We start from the raw sequence: 22084 nt of genomic DNA on the forward strand, positions 1-22084 counted from the left end.
GGTTCTGAAAAATGTAGCAAAGCCTCTGCAAAGGCTATAAATAGGCGGTAAATAGGTTTTACTATTTGTTTAAAGTCAATACCATTTTGAGGAATCTTTCATACCCTTCAAGTAGGAAAGGACTGAAAGTAGGAGCTGAAATTGGAATTAGGGAAAAATGACTCCATCAAATAAATAGAGATAATACAATATTTTAATGTATTTTAAATAAATTCTTTCGGTTCTCAACCATATTTAATATACTAGCAGAGGGGAAGAAGAAAAAAAGACATTCAAACAATAATAATTATAATATAAATATAATATAATTTGTAATATAATAATTATAACATAAACTTGTTTATAATAAATAAATTAAAACAAAACTTAGATAAATAACAAATAATACCGTGTGTTTGACAAGCGATGTATCGGGTTAGGGTACTAACGATCGCTCACTTTAGGTAGGTAAATTTAGGTAGGTAGGTAAATTTTTGTTTAAAACCCTTACATCACATGCATACGCAAAAAGGCCGTTCTGGCCTTTAATAGCGACTACGTTTATGTTACTTTAATCATCAATAATACTCACAGATTAAATACACAAAAAGACTTTCATGCTGTTGTTTAGAGATAGGACTTTTCTCGGAAAGAGAAAGGGGGCAGAGTTGTAGAATCAGTCTTTTTAATATTTTACTTTGGAAAACATGTTCTGATTTCGACAATCAGGGACGCATCCAGGATTTTTTCAGGGGGGGTGCAAAGGAATTTTATCGGGGGAGGGGGGCATTAAAAAACTTAAAAAACAAATCAAAGATTGGTTCATATTCATTTTTTACGTTTTTGCGAGTCTGACAAACATTTTGGGGGAAAGGGGTTCCAAACCCCTAACCCCCCTGTATACGGCCTTGTCGACAATTGTTGGTTAGTTTTTATTTAGAATGAGACTGCAGCCCTTTTGCTACGCCCTTGAGGCTCGTTACTAGTTATCAAAGATCCAACCAAGAGACTTGGGTTTTGATACTCATGAGAGAGGTTGAACCCATCTGACAAAGAGAGTTCTTTCATTGAAAGTGGTGGTAGCAGCGGTTATGTCTTGACCTTGAACTAAGAATTAATATTCTTAAGCCCCAGGTGGCCTTTGCACTACAACGAGTTCTTCTTTCTGCGCATGAAGTTGACCGAAAGAATTTTTCACAGTGTCAAAGGGTTTGTGCAACTTGGTATAGCGTAACTAATTTCTTACCTTCTGTCTGGACAGAAAGAAACAACAATTCCAAAGGCACATACAAAGGGATTTGGGGGGACGGGCACGGGGTGGTTAAATTTTGAAAAAAAATAAGAATACTAATGGTATGAGAAAGATAAGACATTGAAAGATGAATCACAAACATCTCTATATGATCATAGACGTAGGTTAGATAGGGTAGAAAGATGGGAAGCACAACCTCCCCCACCCAAGGAAGCACTTTCGTTACCAAACTATGTTAAAGTGATTGGTGCTGGGCGTAATACCAATATTGCTGCAGATTAATTAGGAAATGGATTAGTAGTTGGTCTTGTATTGAGTCAGGAGTTAAGCAGGATTGCGTTCTATCCGCGTTTATATGGATCAATTTGATGGAGTTTCTCCTATGCAACACGGCAAAGGCTGTGGGAAGACATGGAATAAAACGGGAAAGTAGACTTGCAGTCTTAGATCATGAAAAATATTTGACTTTTCTACTTGAAAATCTTTGTAAAATAAATAGTTGTTTTTGGTTTTGAGAGTTCAGGGTGCAACAATAAGTTTGAAAATTAATGTTAAGAAGATTATAGTGCATAGACTAGGAATAAATGAAAGTAAAGAGGTAGTTTTGGGTGACAAACAGATCCATCAAGTACACAGCTTAAATTGCGTGAGCAGTATTATTAGTATGGTCGATTCAGCGAAAATGTGAACAGCCAAAGCTCAGGTTTTTTTTCCACAGTAGAAAAAGTATGGAAAAATAGGAAAAGACTGCGAACTAAGATTAGAATATTGGAAGCTATAGTGACGACAGCGGTCAAGTATGGTTCTGAAACGTGAGCGCTTGGGAAGACGAATGATGATTTGAGGATTTGTTAGATATTTTCCAGAAGAGGTATCTATGAATAGTTTCGGGTACCCATTTGACTGAACATGTTTCAAACAGTAATTGGTACGAAAAATGTGGTTCCATCCCGCTTTCTAGGTAAGGCATATAATGAAACAAATGATGAGATGGATAGGACAAATTTTGCGGATGAAAGATGATAGGTTACCAAAGAATGTCCTTTTCACCCATTTATTTAGGGTCAAGCAAAATGCAGGTCGTTTCCGAATGGGGCGGGAAAAGATCGTAAAGAAGGATTTAAAGGAAACTGGATCTTCTTGGGAGAGTGTAAAGAGGGAAGCTCAAACCCCTAACTCCCCCTGGGTACGGCCTTGGTTCCTGTAGACGGGATTGTAAATAATTTCCCAAAAATATAGGAATATCTAAAAGGATTTTTTTCTTTTTAAAAATGCGAAACCTTTCAGGTTGGTGACGGCAAAGAAATGCAACATCACCCATATCCTTTTTCTGTACGGCAAGACTATCCAGGGATAATGTCTCCTGTATCACATACGTTTTTCCCCCATTTTCTTGATCCTCGGATTCAGTTAAACAGTGCTTTTCGTCCTCTTACGAATGGAGAAGATTCTATGAAAATGTTTCCACATTTTGCTATTCCATCTGGGACTGCCATGAAGAAGCCAGAGTTTTTCAGTAGTCGATTTGCTGGACAATTCCCCTTTTTTGGTGCGACGCAATTGCCACCAGGAATGTCTCCACGAGAGATGCCTTCTCCGCAAGAAGACGAACGAAGTGCAGGCACTCCTTCTTCTGATGGTGGAACTGAAAGATCAAGCCCCGATGAGACGAAAAAGAGAGGTAAGTCACAATATAAATACCGATTTAGCTGAGTTGAAAATGAATATCAATAACGGTGGTATCAATTAAGGGGCAAGGTATGTATTCCCCCAGATTTTTGCCAAGACATTTTTAAAAATGAAGATACCAAAAGAAGGTATTTCAAAAGTCTTGGGGGTAATTTTTCTATGATAAATACTAGAAAAAATCTCTCGAGTGGCTGCCCCTGAATTAAGAGATAAGTTAAAAAGCATAGTTTTATCGCAAAAGTTTTCCCACTATGGTGGGTAGGCTATTAGTTAATCTCGTGGTTATCCATTTATCGAACTGTCTATAACAGCTCTGTCGACATGTTCATTGACTTCGTTTCAACTAATCATGGCTTAAGTCTTGTTTACATTTGACAGGCTACATACATAACGGAAAAATAACGAAACATTACGGACATAACGAAAAGCTATTCAGTTTATGAAAATGAAGAAAATAGGATTTTCTTCATTGATATGTTTGACGTTTTGTTCTTAAATGTCAAGCAAGTAGACGTTAAGGGGTTTAGTCCATGTTCTTTCTGTGGTAGCCTGAGATACAAATAAGAAGTTACACTGCCTTTCTATGACTAAATGACCTTCAAATGGGGACAAGTCCATTTATTAGACAGTGAAAACGGATAGAAAAGTCTGGTGTCTCGATCACATGTACAGCGATCGTCATCAGCAGAAATACTAAAGCATTAGTATTTCTGCTTAATATTATATTAGTGTTTTTTCTTTTCAATGCCTTACCCACGCTTAAGTCCCACTTGTTAGTAGAAAAAGCTAACCACGATCGTTGGTGAGTTTAATGTCACACTTGTCCTTTAGAATTGGAAAACAGAAATGGTCAGAAAAGCCCATGTCAAAACAATTTATTTCACTTCAGTAGCAACATCAACGGAGTTTCTACTAGCGCTATCTTTTAGCTTTTGACAAATTCGTCGTACACATTAGAACGCCGTATTTTGTCAGTCGGTTATCAAAAAGTCGCATCTCCTTAATTGTAAATTTTCAGAAGAGAAACAAAAAACCTCATAACTGTTTTTATTTTCCCTCCGATAACCGTAAAACAAAAACGGATTGACATCTATTGATTTTACAAATCAATCCTTTTTGTTTTACGGTTATCAAAGAGGAAATAAACAAGTTGTGATGTTTTCTTTTTGCTTTTATAAAAATTTACAATTATGGAGATACAACCTTTTGATACGCAACTGACGATTTCTAAGCTTCTATACCTTCAAATTTCAAAAATCAATCTACCCTTGAATCGTTACTCTGGACGATCAATCGGAAAGATTACGCTTCAACATTGCCCGTCTCATCAAGTTATGCAAGAGATACATTATTGGTGCTGTAGTCGTGCGTTATGTTGTTTTTATCGCCTGTTTTGGCTTAAGCATAGCACTAACAAGTCAAACATTAAATCTGCTTACAAGTCTTGCAATATACGCTCTGTCGCCTCAATTTTTAATTTCTCCTTGCCAAGCAGCACGGATCCGGATTGTTTTGAAAAATATTTGTCGGTAAAACATGCAACTTCTTTGAGCTTATTGGTTAACTTGTTTTGAACAATCTCCTGCTTCAGATAGAAAGCAAGTTAGAAAACTTCATTGTGAAGCGTGGTGGAGCTAAAGGAAACACTCCCATAGAAACAGTTGCAAATTATTTCTAAAGACCATAGCCTTATTATGCAGTGCAAATAATTTTAAATGAATATTTAATTATTCTCCTAAGCTTTTGTAGAGTCATCATCATTTAAGGTCATGATTGTAGGGCCACATAAAGACATATAAGGTCTTTATAGGATCATGGTTAAAATATGTAAATATAACTGCATCTTAGCGGTCGGGGTTTTATGCATCTTGTCGAAGGATCGCCCTCTGTCACCTAGTGTACATAGCGGGGTGCCGCTTGTACCATCTTTCATGTAACGTGTGTGCAAAAACTTTCGCCGTTGTTTAGCTCCTTGCACCGCACATGGTGCACTTCCGGGGTTGAATCTACAGCATTTTTATATGGGAGGGAGAGGGGTTCATATCTGGATAGTCAAGGGGCATGGGATAAATACAAAATATTTTTCTCCATATTATTGGGGGGGTGCAACTGCCCCCCACCCAAAACGACGCTTCTGTACACTTCGATTATACGTGTCACGTGTCGCATGGTGTGCATAAGCTTTTTTATAGTGGGTAATTCCTCGTTAATTCCCAGCAAATACTCGTTCTATACTAAGCCCAATTTATTATTAAACATCTGAGGTGAAAATTGGTGAATTATATTTTTTCGGCTCTGGTTCTAAATATGCAATACCAGAAATAAATTTTCAAATGCAGGATAATTTTTTAGTGTAAGATTGAAAATTGGTGACGAAAAGTTAAGTCGCTTGATTATCGCAGGAAAAAAGAAATTCCTCTTGAGAAGGGATTCTCTAGAGACTCATTGAATTGGGTCTATAGAGACTTCTACATTTCACTACATCTGAATGTAAAGACTTTCTGAATTCTTTACACACGATAGTACGTAGTCATATTTTGAAACTCTTATTTCAAACAGTAATAGTTATATCCTGCTATGTAGTCCTAACTCCTTAATCTTTTCATAATTTTTCTGATGGGCTGATTACAGTGAAACATCGACCACAAAAAAAAGGCAAAAGCTCGTATGGCTTGGATTTTTTTTTTTTTTTTTTTTTTTTTACCTCAATTAGCAATTAAAAATGAATCATAGCTGTTCAAATTGCATGGGACCAGTGGCGAGGGCTTGAGTGTTTCAATCTTTAAAAAAAGAAAGCTAAGAACACTATGTTAAATTCAGGATGAGTAAGGGGTCGTGTGTTGCACGGGGTGCTTATGAGTTTTCAGTCGGGTATCACCAAATCAGCGCTGTTGACGAGCGTAATCCACAGATGCGGAGACAAAACTAAACTAACTAGAAAGCGTATATATTTTATATTTTTAAAGATACTGATGAAGATCAAGATATACCTTCGAAATGAGGGTAACGTCAGGGCTTTCTGTCAAAAGAGGAACTGCCACCTCCTTCAACCACTGTGACTTCAAAAATGTAACTAAACTGCTGAAAACATAAATTGCTTAATCATATCAGTGTTTAAATGCACATAGGCTATGTGTTAATTCTTTTAAAATTTACATAAAAGGTTCTTTGTGCATTTTCTAAGTTGCGTCGAGTGATAGAACTCAAAACGTTTTCGGGATCTTCTTATAAATATATTGCTAAATTCACAAATTTCTGTTTTTTTCCTCGCCGAGAAATGTTTGCAAGCGTTGTGTCACAATCGTTTATTTTTGTTTCGAGTTTCAAGGGTTTATTTCACTTCTAGAACCGTCCTTGACTTGCGACGACTTCCCGGTCCTAAGAACGTCTAGTTCTTAGCAAGTCGAAGCCGGAGAAAAGTGTGTATCAGCTGTTCCATGTTCATAATGAATCATTATGAATGTCTGCATTTTGTTTTGCGTTCTTATCATTGATATTCACCAAATGATATGTTCCGGACTTCTGGTAGCTTAACAAAAAATTAAGCAAAGAGAAAACGGGTTTTAATTTCGACAATGCAGTGAACAAAAAATAAAATATAAAAACGAAACTACACTTTAACGAAAAAAAAATGCTCCGAATATTTCGGCCCCACGTCCGGGAGCCTTTCTCAGCGGGAAAAAAATTACAATCGACAAAAGAAGAATTTTTTTTTATAAAGACATTTTTTTAGACATATTCGGAGTATTTTTATTCTTTGAGCTAAGTGTAGTTTTGTTTTTGTATTTTTTTTTGCTGCTTTGTCGAAATTAAAACCTGTTTTCTCTTTGCTTAATTTTTTGTAAATGAAAAAGCAGCGTGGTCTAAGAAATTTTGATAGCTTAACATTTTTAAAACATCGGATTTTGGAATGTTGAATTTTTCAAATGAAATTGACATACGTGTGGCAAATAGGACAAATAATTTTAAGTTTGCTTCTATGTAATAAGTCACAGAAAAGTGCATTTGTGGCGTCACATCCGTCACGAACCACTATAATTTTTGCATTTTTTTTCTGAGTTTTGAATTTGGATATTCACTCAAAGCTTTCTGGACCTTGACAACTTTGTATTCCTAAGAACATCGTTTTTTGATGTCAAATTTGTTCAAATGAAATTAAAACAGCTATGGGAAATATGACAAAATTTTAAGTCTGACAAGAGTGTGCATGTTTTACGTTGTATTTATTATAGATAATAATGAAGCGTGTATTTTTTGTTTTTAGTCTAAAATTTTACATCCCCAAAGTGCTCTTGACATATGAAACTTCATAGTCGTAACAACTCATTCAAGTTCTTGAAAGAAATTAAAACAAATGGAGCAATAGCTTTTTGTTTTCTTCTTGATTCATCAAAAATGTACAATTAATTCAAAATAGTTAAATACCGTTATGTTTTATGAACAAATTTGTACATTCAAGGCATAGAACCTGTTAATAAACAGGGTTTCAAACAGAATCACATCAAAAATGATTTACATCATTCTTTTTTTTTATTGCCAAACCATTTATTCAAATTTGACTGTATTACTGACAGGCGTTTTATACATTAGTCACGGATTTATAGCAAACCGAATAGTCGGAAGGTAAACTTTTGACAAAAAGGTCTCATTGTAGTATATGGTGATTCTCACAAGCCGCGACAAAGGCGGCTGGGTCCTGTAATGGAAATCCTTAATAATCCGATGCTTCTTTAGCATTTTATTGTTCAACTTGCTATCTAAAGATGGTGGTAGTGTATATCCTAGGTACTGGAAGGCGGTTTTTATTGTTTTTTTTTTCTTAAAGGGAATTTAAAAACTGTTAAATTTCTCTAACTTTATTTGTACCTGTCTTCAAAGGCTCCCACTGGGGAGAGCAGGGAGTATTAATTCCTCTTCCTCACTCCTACCTACCCTAGAATACTAAGAATACATAGAAAGTACTAAATCTGAGGCTTTTCTGGCAACAAATTCCGGCTCTTCCTAGGGTACCATAAAGGTGAGGTGGCAATCGCCTCCCTAGAATTGTTATCGTGCTATATTTTGGAAAGTAACATTTTTCGGTATTAACATTGAAAATAACATGAAAAGTGTAAATAAAACATGATTTAGTTTTAACAACAAAATACTGTTAAACATACATATTTAACTTACAAAGACACAATGGCTTTGAATTTAATTCCTATAAAAAGTAAATTTTATTCAATTTATTAATTGTTACATTAAATTAGGGGCCGTATTTACTATAGATAAAGATACCATAACGAAATATAACCTTACTTAAATACATGATTAAATATAACTAAAAATAGTATTAAATATTTCAAACATACTTGACATACTTATGATCTATTGAAATTGGGACAGCATCTTGAGGCTTACTGCGCATGAGCCATAATTTTTGCCAGAACAGGTTAAAAAGAGCTTGCACCCTTCTGGTACGAGAAAGTCCGTTCTTTGACATTTTTTGGAGGATTAAATTTATTTTTTTGACGGGATTCTGAGCTCTGAGGACTGAATTTTACTCAGGATTGAAAACTGTATTCTATCGTATTTTCTACATGGTTTTGTATTTTAACTGCGCAAATAAGTTTGCAAATTTCAAGAGCCTATTTTCAAAAGCTCAAACTAATTTGAAAATCTCTCTTTTAAATTAATAATATAAGAAACTGCACTATCAAACATCAAACTTATTTTTCTTCTATTTCCTTTGAACATAAATGTGTATTTAAAATTTTCTACAATCTAAGGGTGGAAAAGTGGAATCCAACCCCCCCCCCCCGAGTTCTCAAAAACAATTTTAAATTTTAATTGTTGAAAATTATAGTTAATTGAAACCTCATACCTTTAAAACCATACATTTCTCCTTAGTTTATACCCCTGAAATGGGGTAACTCCCCTTCCTAAATAGACCCTTAACTACTCATATGTACGAACCCTTTTCATTTTGCTGCTAAAGTGGATCTTACTGCTTATAATCTAAGATACAAAGCACATTTTCTAAGAATCTGTTGAAAATCAAATAACACGCTCTCTTTCTCGCTTCAATGTTAGGGGGATAAACGCTTAATTTGAGAAAGTAATTCCCTTTCTTATTCGGTGTTGACAATCAATTAGGGACGTAATTGGTATTTCTATGGCTGACTGGACAGGGATTAAGAAGTTTCCAGGCTGTCGTAAATGTTTCTTTTCAATTAAAATTAGTCAAAATTGAAGAGTCTCTACCAATCAGTGCGAAATGGTATTTTAGCACACCACTCACGAAAAGGATAAAAACAAAATATTGAATAGAAATTTGAATTAATTATTAATTGTAATTTGTAAAATAGGTATAATTATGGAATGTAATTAATGCAGTGTACTTAAAATTAATGGAATAAAATAAACTACAGTAGGAAGTACAATTTGTTTAAAGAATGAATTCCTATTACAAGGTCCTTTAAGGACTCTTTTGATGATAAGACTTGTTCAGTATTGTAACATATCCGGTAGTCTGCAAGCCAAAATCTCACGAACTTTTCTGAAAATTTTCGCTAAGGGAGGGGTCTGAAGCTCCCAAAATTTAACTCTTTTTTAGGGCCAAATGTTGTAAATATGCTTTAACATTCGTTAGATCATCCATTCAGAATAAACTCCTTCTACTTCTCTCTGAACATACAAAGTAACAGTTATTATTATATATTGAAAACCATACAAATATAAAATGACGAAGCACAACAAAAAAAGCAAAAGATTACTATAGAACTATGACAATGTAACTAGTGTTGAAGAAGTTGGTTACAATCATATTTCGAAATCTTTTGTTTGCTTTTCTCCATAAGTTTAGCAACAGCTATAGTACGATATATATGAAGACTATTGATGAGCTTTGAGCTTCGTCTCCAAATTGTGTATCTCATTGGGTATTTTGCGAAACAGAAGAAAGTGAGCGAATTTTCAATTTATCAACATGTAGTAAGAAACTTCCAGAAGGGTGCAATGAAGAGAATGTGGAGGAGAGCAATAGTGTTGTACAGCGGTGCCAGATAACGATGATTAAAACGAAGTTTAGCAGAGACCATGGAAGCGTATGAAGCTGATATGGGGCCTTTGATGCCTTCTGTTAGGAGATAATGAGTGTGAGAAATTGTATTTAAATATGGATACTTAGATAAAGGATCTTTGAATTTCCAAGTACAATTTCATAAGGAAGTCGGCATTTCTAGTTAAAAAGCATTACGTCATCTCCCTTAAGAAGGATTTTAAGTTGGACTCGTAGCTTAGCATACATATCCCTTCGAGATCTGATGATAGCCGGACTTACTCCTCTTCCAGCAACCCTTAAAAGGATAAGGGGGTGAATCAGGGAGTCAAAGGCGCGGCAAACATCCTGACTCGCCAAGACGAGGGAACTACCAGTATAAGAAGCATAGTCTCCATTGCCTTATTATATGGTTGTAGTTATACAATTTCTTTCATCAAAAACCATTATTTACGCAGTTCACGGATTGGCAATGTCCCTAAAATATTGACACGCCCCTTTTTTGGGCTTATCGTGGGTGAAATCGCAAAATGTGCAGTTATATTGAAGTCTGAAGTATTGAAGATTTGAAGTCTGAAGTGACTTCAGACTTCAAATCTTACAAATATTTTTTTTGCAGGAGATATCTATTTTGGACACGCCTTGTTTTGCAGGAAATTTGATTTTGAGCTGCCGAATTCAATAGCCATTGGTTGGTTGAATATTGATAACTTTTTGAGCCCCCTTTTTAGACTTTCCAGGGCTCAAAGCGCATATTTTATTTTAATTACTTTACTCTTTGAACTTTTTAAACTATTGGCTAAGGTTTATAATAGCGGCTCTTAAGAAGGAGAGATGTTAGAAAAAAAAAGAGAGACATTTTTATGTTGCTAATTTTATGTTCATTTTTACGGTTTTGTCCGCGTTTTGACACAACTTTCACAGCCCCCCTCCTCCCTCTAATAGTCTTATAAAGCCCTTGGCTATGTAATAAAAATAACGTAATAATTGATGAAAACTGATTCAAAAACAGATAAAAAATGGGAAAAAAAGGAAATATGACTCATTGATAGCCCTATTTGCTGCATAGTATAAAGTAAGAAATCATCCTTTTTTCGGTTAGTTCTATATACAGCCTTGGGCCGAGGCTGTTTCCAGGGGAAAGTTTGTGGGGTTTGAACTCCCCATTATCGGACAAAAATTCACATAAACAAATTTAAAATATTTTTAATATTTTTTGTAACCCCTCGGCCATAAACAACCCTCCCAAAAAAAATCCTGGATACAACCACGGCCCAGCCATGGAGGCTGGGGAAGAACTGTCAAAACATGAACAAAACCATAAAAATGAATATAAATTTCAATCTTAAAATGTCTCTTTTTGCCTCACCGTGTTTCCCTCTAGGGAGCCACTATTCTAGACCTTTACCCTGGGGCGGATCCAGGATTTTTCAGGGGGGGGGGTGCATAATAGGTTGCTCCAATAAACTTGTAAACAAAGAAATACTAGCAATTTAAAGGGAACCTCAACAGTCATACGTCGTTGGTAGGTAGTGGAAATGGCAGTAAATTTAATCCAAAATCTGCTTAGGGTTAAAGTTCTAATAAATCAGTTGAAATTAAAATAAGGTAAAAATATTGATACAAAAAATAATAAGTTGTAAAATCTACCCCACCATTAAAAAAGCTGTTCACCCTCTAAAAAAATATGATTTAATATTTAATATGATAATATGATATTATGCCTAAATCCACCACTACGGTAGGGGGTGGGGGGTGGTTTACATTCCACCCCACTGACTTGCCTTTATTAATCTGCCACTGCCCTCACGAAACTATTTTCGGTAGCAAATATGTTTCGATATTTAACAGTCGAATTATATTTGGTGGTTTAACCATCGATTCGTTAAATGTACAACACATCACAACATAGATGCATTTAATGGAGCAAAACATCACAGCTTGAACATTCCTTTGAATAAAGACTTTTGAAACATTAATTCAATCTTACACTATGAGAAGCATCACAGTAAACGCTTTTTTTATACTAAGACACCTTTTCTTTATGCTACAAACGTTTTCTGTTCTTTTGAGAAGAGATAATTAATCACTCACCAAAAAACGGTAGCAGTGTCTGTCTGTTCCATTTTTTGTCTTTTTCTTCCTGAGCCGGTTCACCAATTTGCTGTCACTCTATTCAATCCATGTCACTCCACATGCTGTATATTTTATATTAAATTTCAATAAATTTTACAAGATTAGTGGTGTTTCTGACTTAACTGCAGTGTAGAAATGTCGCCGATAAAGTAGCTCAAAATTAAAGTAAAAAAATGCCTTAATTGGATCAAATGATGTTCTGCCTTGAAACATAATTCACTTGAAGGGGATACCACCGACTAGTCCAATCCCCTCATAGTTTCCAATCGTTAGATAGTGTATTATACAGAACACACTCAATAAGTGAAGTTAGGCTCTTTAGTGAAACAAACTACGATGCAGGTACACTTTAATTAAATATTTTATATATAGAGGTGGTTAGGTTAGGTTAAGTAGGTATTTGATATTGTGCAACCCATCCCCCCTAATGTGCAAATATATAGCCCAAACTATTGATAAAGCTAATGAAATAAAACAAAATATGATGAAAATATAATACTTTATTTGGAAAATTTTAGAATTACAATTTAGAATTCTAACCTAACTTAACATAACCTTTTGTCTTTGAGATTTTTCTTTGTGGCTATGAAACCGAATTTTCTCATAAAATGTACCTACATCCTATTTTGTTTCACGAAAGAACCTAACTTCACTTATTGAGTGTGTTCTGAATAATACACAAGTACCGATAGCATATTCGTTGTATGGTCTAAAAATGGCTCCAATCGCTATGACAGCGATTTTACTCTTTTAATTTGCTAGAAGAAAATGTAAAACAATACCCGGACGATATTCTTTTCTTTTAAGGTGTGAGGCAATCTGAACAACTAGGCTTAAGGCTGTAGTCAGTTACTGTCAATTTTTTAGTCCCCCCTCCCCCACAAAGGAAAATTGAGTCAGGTTTTTAGAGTAAGTTACGCCCCATCCCAAAATGTATATTTAATTATAACCATGCCATTTCTGTTTCACAATTTAAGTTGCCGCACAACACCAGGTACTTACGCTAGAAATTTATTTCAGGGTAGAGAAGTCAGGGGTGGATTTGGTTACGATAGATAGATTATGATAAATTGAATTAGAAATACCCTGGAATCTGGGGAATATTAGAATTTCTTTGAATTCTGAAGCAGATATTTTGTCTGGAGCTACTGGTGTTTTCCTGTTCTAAAAATATAGTACTCTGACACACATCGGCTGCAATAATCCAATACATGATATGTGATAGATTTTCTCAGACTAATATTTATAGTCCGCCTAGTTACAGTTGGGGGCTCAAACGATTGATCAATCTTTTGTAATACAGCTACTTTGGTTCTGGTGATAGTTAGAATTTTTCAAAAAACGTTACCTTCTTTACCATCCCTAACAGCAGGTAGAAATTATTTTTAGCCTTTTCCTTCTGAGAAATTTATTTTACGCAACGTAATCTAAAAATTGGCTTCGGGATCAGATGCCCCATAAATTCAAGGTCATATTTGTGATTTTAGTTCAGAGGAGATAGGTAGGGGAGGGGGCTAAAGAAACGTTACAGAAGGCATCAATTTTTTTACATGTTTACATATATACCTCCCTCCCCCTGGATTTGACCTTGCCTGAATTTCAAGAATTGGCACTGATTAATTTCCATGCTATGTACCTTCTATTTGTTCTTATTATGGACCCTTTTTTGGAAAATTTGTACGTATGTCTGTGCTCTGGAAATATGGAATGCAAGTTCACGCAAAAATCTATCTTGTAAGGTTAGATTTAGTCTTAAAATAATTACATAAAAAAACTAGTTTTTCTAACTGAAAGTAAGGAGCAACATTAAAACTTAAAACGAACAGAAATTACTCCGTATAGGAAATGGGTTGTCCCCTCCGCAATCCCTCGCTCTTTATGCTAAAGCTTTTAATTGTTTTAAAAAGCAGAATTGTGGTAAAGAGTCAAACTTTAGCGTAAAGAGCGAAGGATTGTGGAGGGGACAACCCATTTCATATACGGAGTAATTGTGTTGCGGAGCAACACTACTGCTTTCGTAGTTTTTTTTTTGTTTTTTTTGTTGTTTTTTTCACCGTGATCAGCGACCTGTAGCTCCGAAGTGGTAAGAGTTAAAAATTTGAGATTTTTCAGAGGGAAGGGGAACGTGAAACAGAGTAAAAAAGTTCCAGAGAAGTTCCTAAAATTTCTAACAGTTTTCCATAAAAAAATAAAACCGTTTTTTTCTTAGAAACTCTGCGTTCGATGTTTGGCGTCAAGTTAAGACGACCCTAGCTTCGGAAATAAACTTGTTAGAAATACAGTTATGCTGAACTCATGTAGAACTTTCATTTGTCTCTTCGAGAACCGGAGCACAAAATTCCGTAGCTCTTACAGATTTCCCGGAAATAATTCCGGAAAAGTCCATCTCGTTCCGATTATTTTTGGAACTTTTCAAATTTTCGATTTTGATGTTTCTTATATTTTTATCGAGTAGTGCTATGAAAAGTATGCAAGAAGAAGTGAAGTGTTCTATATACCAAGTTGCTTCGTTCTCTAAGAAATAATTTCCGAAGTTTCGACGTTCTAGAGGTAACTTCTGTTCTGGACCAGCTAGAATTTTTTTTCCAACGCGGTTCGACAGGTCTCGATCTCCTAACAACTGGAGCTTGCAATAGTTTCTCCGAAATAAAATTCCTTCTTTGGGTTTTTCTATTTGGAAGTTTTGTCATGCCCTCGGGGCAATTTAAATTTTTTGGTGAATTTGGTTTGTTTTATATTTTCCTAGTTTAGATCATCAAAAGTTAAGCAGAAAACTATAAGACGTTATTTTCGTATCTCTTTCAGATTTCCCGGAAATAATTCCCGAAATGTGCGTCTCGAAACATAATACTTCGAATTGGCGTCAAGTTAAGACGGCCCTAGTTTCGGAAGTAAACGTTTTAGAGATAAAATAATTATGAACTCATATAGAACTTTTATTGATGTTTTCGAGAACTGAAGCATGAAATTCAGTAGCTCTTACAGATTTCCCGGAAATAATTCCGGAAAAGTCAATCTCGTTCCGATTTTTGAAAATTTTCTTAAATTTTCGATTTTGATGTCTATTTTATTTTTATCGAGTAGTGCTATATAACATATCAAAGATGCTTCAAGATAACAATCGAAGCCGCATTAGAAAAATGTCCTCTGAAGGACATAATGGAGACTGTTGTTCCGCAACTGTGTCCCGTAGGGCACAGTTGCACGTGTTGCTCCGCAACTGTGTCCTAAGGAACAGGGCACAGTTGCTGCAACACTTCCCGTTGCACAGGCAACGGAGGTCTAGTTTCTGTTTGTTTTAAGTTTTAATGTCGCTCCTTACTTTCAGTTAGAAAAACTAGTTTTTTTTATGTAATTTCTGAACGTTTTTGAATTAATACATGTTTGATTTTGGCTCTCCACACATGAATTATTAAAATGAAATTTACATTTTAATTCCTTTTTTGGCTAAATGGCTTTCTCTTAGTTCTGATCAGACGATTTTGAGAAATATGGGATGGGGAAGGAGGCCTAGTTGCCATGCAATTTTTCGGTTACACAAAAAGGCAACTATAAATTTTAATTTTTAACGAATTTTTTTATTTGTAAAAAATATACGTAACTTAAGAATTAACTTACGTAACAAACTTTTATATTCTTAAATTTTTATTATGTATATTAGGGGGGTTTGTACCCTCGTTAATACCACGCTCTTTACACTAAATCGTAAGTTTTGTGCCGATTCTTTAAGAATGACCCCTGAATCAGAAAGGCCGTAGAATAAATAGTTGAAATTACTAAAAATACTATAGCATAAAGAGCGAGGTATTTATCTCCTCCTAAATACCTCGCTCTTTATGCTAAAGTATTTTTAGAACCCCTCATATGCGTAATAATCTCTGTTCGTTTTAAGTTTCAATGGTACTCCTTACTTTCAATTGAAAGAAATTTTCCGTGTTTATTTTTTCATTGTTTTTTTTTTATAGTAATTTTAGAAAATCCTGCGCCCTTTTCATTGAATTTCTGTTCCCCCATGACATATTTCTTCAAGGAAAGATCCTCCCACATAGCCCCCTCCCCTCAACCTCACCCCCAAAACCAAAAAAAAATCCCCTGAAAACGACTGTATACTTCCCAATAACCATTATTATATGTAAACACTGGTCGAAGTTTGTAACTTGCAGCCCCTCCCCCAGGGACTGTGGGGGAGTAAGTCATTCCCAAAGACATAGTTATTATGGTTTTTGACTATGCGGAACAAAATAGCTATCTCAAAATTTTGATCTGTTGACTTTGGAGAAAACATGAGCGTGGGAGGGGGCCTAGGTGCCCTCCAGTTTTTTTGGTCACTTAAAAAGGGCACTAGAACTTTTTATTTCCGTTAGAATGAGCCCTCTTACAACATTCTAGGACCACTTGGTCGATACTCCGATTCTTTTGATGTATATTTTAGCATCAAAATTCCGTTATTTAGAGCTTCGTTTACTATTGAGCCGGGTCGCTCCTTACTACAGTTCGTTACCACGAACTGTTTGATATAAATTCAAATTCGTTGTCAAAAGTGTCGTATCCACAGTTTGTTTTCGGGAGAGGAGTTGAAACTTAAAAAAAAGCAAAAGAAAATTGTTTATGTTCATTTTATTATTAAGTTTTCAAGAGTCGGGCTCGGTCCTGGATACGGCCTTGGTTGTCAGTGCAAAACTTTTATTGAGGCTAGAGGTCAAGTTCAGAGATGTCTTCTTAAACTATGGGTCGTGACCATGGGGCTGCGTAGCCAAATTCTGGGGTCAGGAGAGATTTTATTGTCAAATACTTAAATGCACGATTTTACAACATCTACATGTGCATTTATGCAGGGTCAAACTTACACACCTATTCACGAAATGAGGTCGGAATACGCGCTCTTACTTGCAGCAAGGCAATGATTTAATAAAAATGATTGTAAGGTGAACTATTTATCCTCTTCTTAGTGTTGCCATATTGGCTTATTTCTCACCAGACTGGCTTATTTTGTTAGTGACTAGCGAGAAAATTTTTGAATTCACCCAATGGCTTAATTCTTGGCTAATTTTATTGTGATCTGGTGTATTTTTTGGCGTGAACTCCTTTTCCGGGAAGAAATTATTTTCTTCAAGAACCCATACATCATTTGAATCCAATAATTGTCTCTACATATAACAAAGCTATAATCTCTGTTTGCACGAAAGGCTGGAAATGATGAACTAAAGGTCTTCGTTAGTTAATTCTTCTAATCCACTAGGTCTGGGGATATGTTCTTGGAGACTGCCTTTGGCACTGTAAACCCACAAATTATAAATAAATATAAGATTCGGTTGATTTTACCTTACCGAGGAAGGTTGATATTGGTAAGAATGAAACTTTGTGGTGTCTTATATACTTAAAAGTATATCCTAAAAATAAAAAGCCGCCATTCAGCATTGGAGAAAATCCTGTATTAGGTACTGCAATTAAAATGGTTAAAGTACCATTCTTTTAAAATCAAGGGCTATAACAAGAAATTAAATTGTTTTCTTGGTTCATTTTTTTATGGGGGGGAGGAAGAGTATACTTTTTGGCTCATCAATTTGAATCACCTAAACCGAGAAGGGTACGGTTTATATTATTGGGTTCAAGCTGAGTTTTAAAAGAGACAAGGTTTACCTTACCAGCAAGTAATAACCTAACATGACAACTATACCGTATTGATATTTTACCATCAAATCAACCCAAGTTTTGACAAGCCTTTGTGATAAAAGGTACGTGATCATTAGTTTTAGATATAGCTCAGACCAGCTCTTTGTCATTGGAATGGACTAAGCCCGTCATCGGCATATTTTCAAAAGGGGATTAGTTTCACAGGAAGCCTTGGACCTCTGTTCGTGCTTTGGACGGTTAAGTCACTATTCAGTTAAGCAACAAATCTGTTGGGGCTTACACAAATTGACTCGGTTACTTTTTTTGCAACATTGATTTTGCTTCATCTTAATCAGCAATTTTTGTGATGAATCATCGAGTCTATTCAACTCCAACAGAGTTGGTTTGATTCTGTGTTGTAATATGTATGTTTTGAGAAATGTGTAACCAGGTTAATTTTGATAATATTATTTACAATAATAATTTTCTTTCAGGATTCATGTTCGTTTTAAGTATGGCTTTACTGTTTATTAAATTAAAAAAAAACAAGTTTTTTCAACTGATAGTAAGGAGCAACATTAAAAGTTAAAAGAACATAAATTATTGCGTATATGAGGGGGGCTACCCCTCGAATATACCTCGCTCTTTACGCTGAAGTTCAAATCTTGTCCCAATTCTTTAAGGATAACCCCTGAAACACAAAAGGCCGTTTAATTAGAATAAATAGGTCTTCTAAAAGTACAAAACAACTTTAGCGTAAAGAGCGAGGTCTTGACTAGGGGATGACCCCCTCATGTACATAATAATATCTGTTCGTGTTAACTTTTAATGTTGCCCCTTACTTTCAGTTGGAAAAACTTGTTTTTTTTTTAATTTAATTTGTGATCGTTTTTTAAATAGTGCTGGGGAGTCCGGCTCACCTTCTATGGACAATTCTCTTCCTCCATGAAAAATTTCTCCCTAGAAAGATCCTCCCACGTAACCCCCAGTAACCCCCACTAGGAAAATCCCACCTGAGAACGTCTGTATGCTTCCCAATAACCAATAAAATATGTAAACAATGGGCGAAGTTCATAACTTTCAGTCCTTCCCCAGTAACTGTGGGGAGTTAAGTTATCCTCAACGACGTAGTTATTAGTTTTTTCGACTATTCTGAATAAAATTTTGATCGGATGACTTTGGAGAAGAATGAGCATGGGAGGGGGGCTAGCAGCCTTCCATGTTTTGGTCACTTAAAAAGGGCACTAGAACTTTTGATTTTTGGTCAAATGAGTCCTCTCCCGATTTTCTACGATCACTGGTTCGATGTAATCGTCCCTGGAATAAAATGATAAAGAAACACGCATCCGTGATCTCTTCTTGCAAAAAATGCAAAATTCCAGATTTTTTTAATTAGGAACTTGAAACCTATACAGTAGGGTTCTCTGGTATGGTGAATCTGATGGAGTAATTTTCATTAAGATTACCTGATGTTTTGGGTTTGTTTCCCCTTTTTTTCAAAATTTGGGCAAATTTCCTCAGGCTTGTAATTTTTGATGGGTATCATTAAATTAGATGAATTTTACATATTTTGAATAAGCATCAAAATTCGATCCTTTTAAAGTATTTATTGTTATCAAGACTTTGTTTCTTAGAGTTTTGGTCATTATTGAGCCGCATCGCTCCTTACTTACTGTTCGTTACCACGAACTGACTTTAATTTCTGCTCGTTCTAGGTTTCATTTCTTTATTAATAGTACTTTTGCTTTAGTTTTTTTTATTCGGAGTTATAATACTATAGAAGCACCTCTCAGCTGATTCAGGCATCACGTTCCGCTCAATATGACTTGCCATTACAGGCAAGTCCGTTTCCAGGGGGGTTAGGGGTTTTGAATCCCCCCTGAAATATTTGTCCGACTCGCAAAAATGTAACAAAAATAAATATAAACACATTTCTTATGCTTTTTTTAGTTTTTTCGCGCGACCCCCCTCCCAAAAAAATGTGTTTGTAACCCCTCCACCCGTCTCCCAAAAAATAATCCTGGATAAAGCCCTGATTACAGGATTGACATCTGACCTTAAATGTGAATCACCGCCAATATTTGCTGCATATTTTTTTATTTGTTAGACAATATATCTTATCTTATTCTTAAATAAAAAAAGCAGTTTTTTTTTAACTGAAAGTAAGGAGCGACATTAAAACTTAAAACGAACAGAAATTACTCCGTATATAAAAGCAGCTTCTTCCTCATCAACGCCCCGCTCTTTACGCAGACTCTTTCTCTCAACTCTTCTTTTTAAAACAGTAAAACACTTTAGTGTAAAAAGCGGAGCGTTGATGAGGAAGCAGTCGCTTTCATATACGAAGTAATTTCTATTTGTTTTAAGTTTTAATGTCGCTCCTTACTTTCAGTTAGCCTTTCTCAGAAATAGCTTTCTCATAGCTTTGATCGAATGATTTTGAGAAAAAAAAGAGCGGGGTAGGAAGCCTAGCTGCCCTCCAATTTTTTGGTTAATGAAAAAGGCAACTAGGACTTTCAATTTTTTACGAATGTTTTTATTAGTAAAAGATATATACGTAACTTATAAGTTAGCTTACGTAACGAACTTTCGTATTCTCATGTTCTTATTACATATATGAGGGGGTTCACCCCTCGTCAGTACCCCGGTCTTTACACTAAAGCTTAAATTTCGTCCCAATTCATTAAGGATGACCCCTGAATCACAAAAGCCGTAGAATAAATAGTTGAAATTACTAAAAATACTTTAGTGTAAAGAGCGAGGTATTAGGAGGAGGTGAGCCCCTCATATGCGTAGTAATTTCTTTTCGTTTTAAGTTTTAATGCTGCTCCTTACTTCCAGCTGAAAAAACTTTTTCATATGTATTTTTTCATTGTTTTTTTTTTAAATAATGCTAGAAAATCCTGCGCTCCCTTCATGGAAATTTTCTTCCCCATGACAAATTCCTCGATCGAAAGTTCCCCCAATATATCCCCCTCTTCTCAGCCCCTCCCCCAACCAAAAATCCCCCTGAAAACGCCTGTACACTTCCCAATAGCCATTACTATATGTAAGCACTGCACTATATGTAAATCTCAGAATTTTGATCCGTTGACTTTGGGAAAATAATTAGCGTGGGAGGGGGCCTAGGTGCCCTTCAATTTTTTTTTGTCACTTAAAAAGGGAACCAGAACTTTTCATTTCCGTTAGAATGAGCCCTCTTGCAACATTCTAGGTCCACTGGGTCGATACGATCACCCCTGGGAAAAAAAAAACAAAAAAACAACAACAAACAAACAAACAAATAAACACACATCCGTGATCTGCCTTCTGGCAAAAAATACAAAATTCCACATTTTTGTAGATAGGAGCTTGAAAATTCTTCAATAGGGTTCTCTCATACGCTGAAGGGGTGTTTCCCCCTATTTTCTAAAATAAGGAAAATATTCTCAGGCTCTCAACTTTTGATGGGTAAGACTAAACTTGATGAAACTTATATATTTAAAATTAGCATTAAAATGCAATTCTTTTGATGTAGCTATTGGTACCAAAATTCCATTTTTAGAGTTTTGGTTACTATTGAGCCGGGTCGCTCCTTACTACAGTTCGTTACCACGAACTGTTTGATCAAGAGCTTGAGTGGAGGCGTTATAACACGTAAGTACCGAAAAATGTTATAAGCTGCGGTAAAATTGTTAGAAACGGATTTTTCAACAGTTTTGTTTTCAAAGAGATGTAAGCTCCCGAAGCTAAATGAGTCAAGGTAAATGTATTGTTTTGTTTAATAATTCTACGGGGAAATAGACAATCTTAAAACGAATTTATGTATAAGCCTAGAATTGGGGCTATTGAGATGGAAACATGTTAAGAAAACAATTTTTACTTCATAATATGCAGAAAAATTGCATTTAACAAATTTTGAAAGTGATTTCATTATGCTTTACCCATTCTCCCCCCCCCCCTCATATGCAAATATATTCCCCAAATTGTATATTTTTAACGTTTTCTTTTTTTCTTTTATTTAGTTTCATTTAGTTTTATTTAGTTTATTTAGTTTATTTAGTTATTTAGTTTCTTGATTTTTCAGCGTTGATTCAATTTATGGGTCCACGAGTTGAAACAAGAGTGATGCATGGCAAAGTAAATAGGAACAATATAAATTTAGCTATATATTTGCACATTAGTGGGGGGGATAAAGCATAGAGGAATCGTGGTAAATGTTAGGTTTCGTTCCAAGTGATCAAAACTGAAAAGAGAGCCCTTAGAATTGCTAATTCTAGAAACGCATCCATTTCTGGTTAATCCTCCTCCTCAATAGGGCAAACTAAAAATGCGTAAAGTGGGCTCGCTTAGAGGTAATATTGCCTATAGAGCGAAGCGTATTAGTCCATGAGCCT

The 22084-nt window shown here is 35.4% G+C and overlaps 1 protein-coding gene across 1 annotated transcript in view; it reads left to right on the forward strand.

The window, feature by feature from the left end:
* The window catches only part of LOC136035549 (E3 ubiquitin-protein ligase RNF220-like), a 108135-nt gene that overhangs the window by 13417 nt on the left and 72634 nt on the right, over positions 1 to 22084 (forward strand). Inside the window, exon 3 of the mRNA XM_065717408.1 lies at positions 2519 to 2912. Within this exon, the coding sequence (XP_065573480.1) occupies positions 2519 to 2912 (394 nt within the window). The remainder of the gene's footprint in view (positions 1 to 2518; positions 2913 to 22084) is intronic.

The sequence above is a fragment of the Artemia franciscana genome, chromosome 14, assembly GCF_032884065.1.
Source record: "Artemia franciscana chromosome 14, ASM3288406v1, whole genome shotgun sequence".
Lineage (NCBI taxonomy): Eukaryota > Metazoa > Arthropoda > Branchiopoda > Anostraca > Artemiidae > Artemia > Artemia franciscana.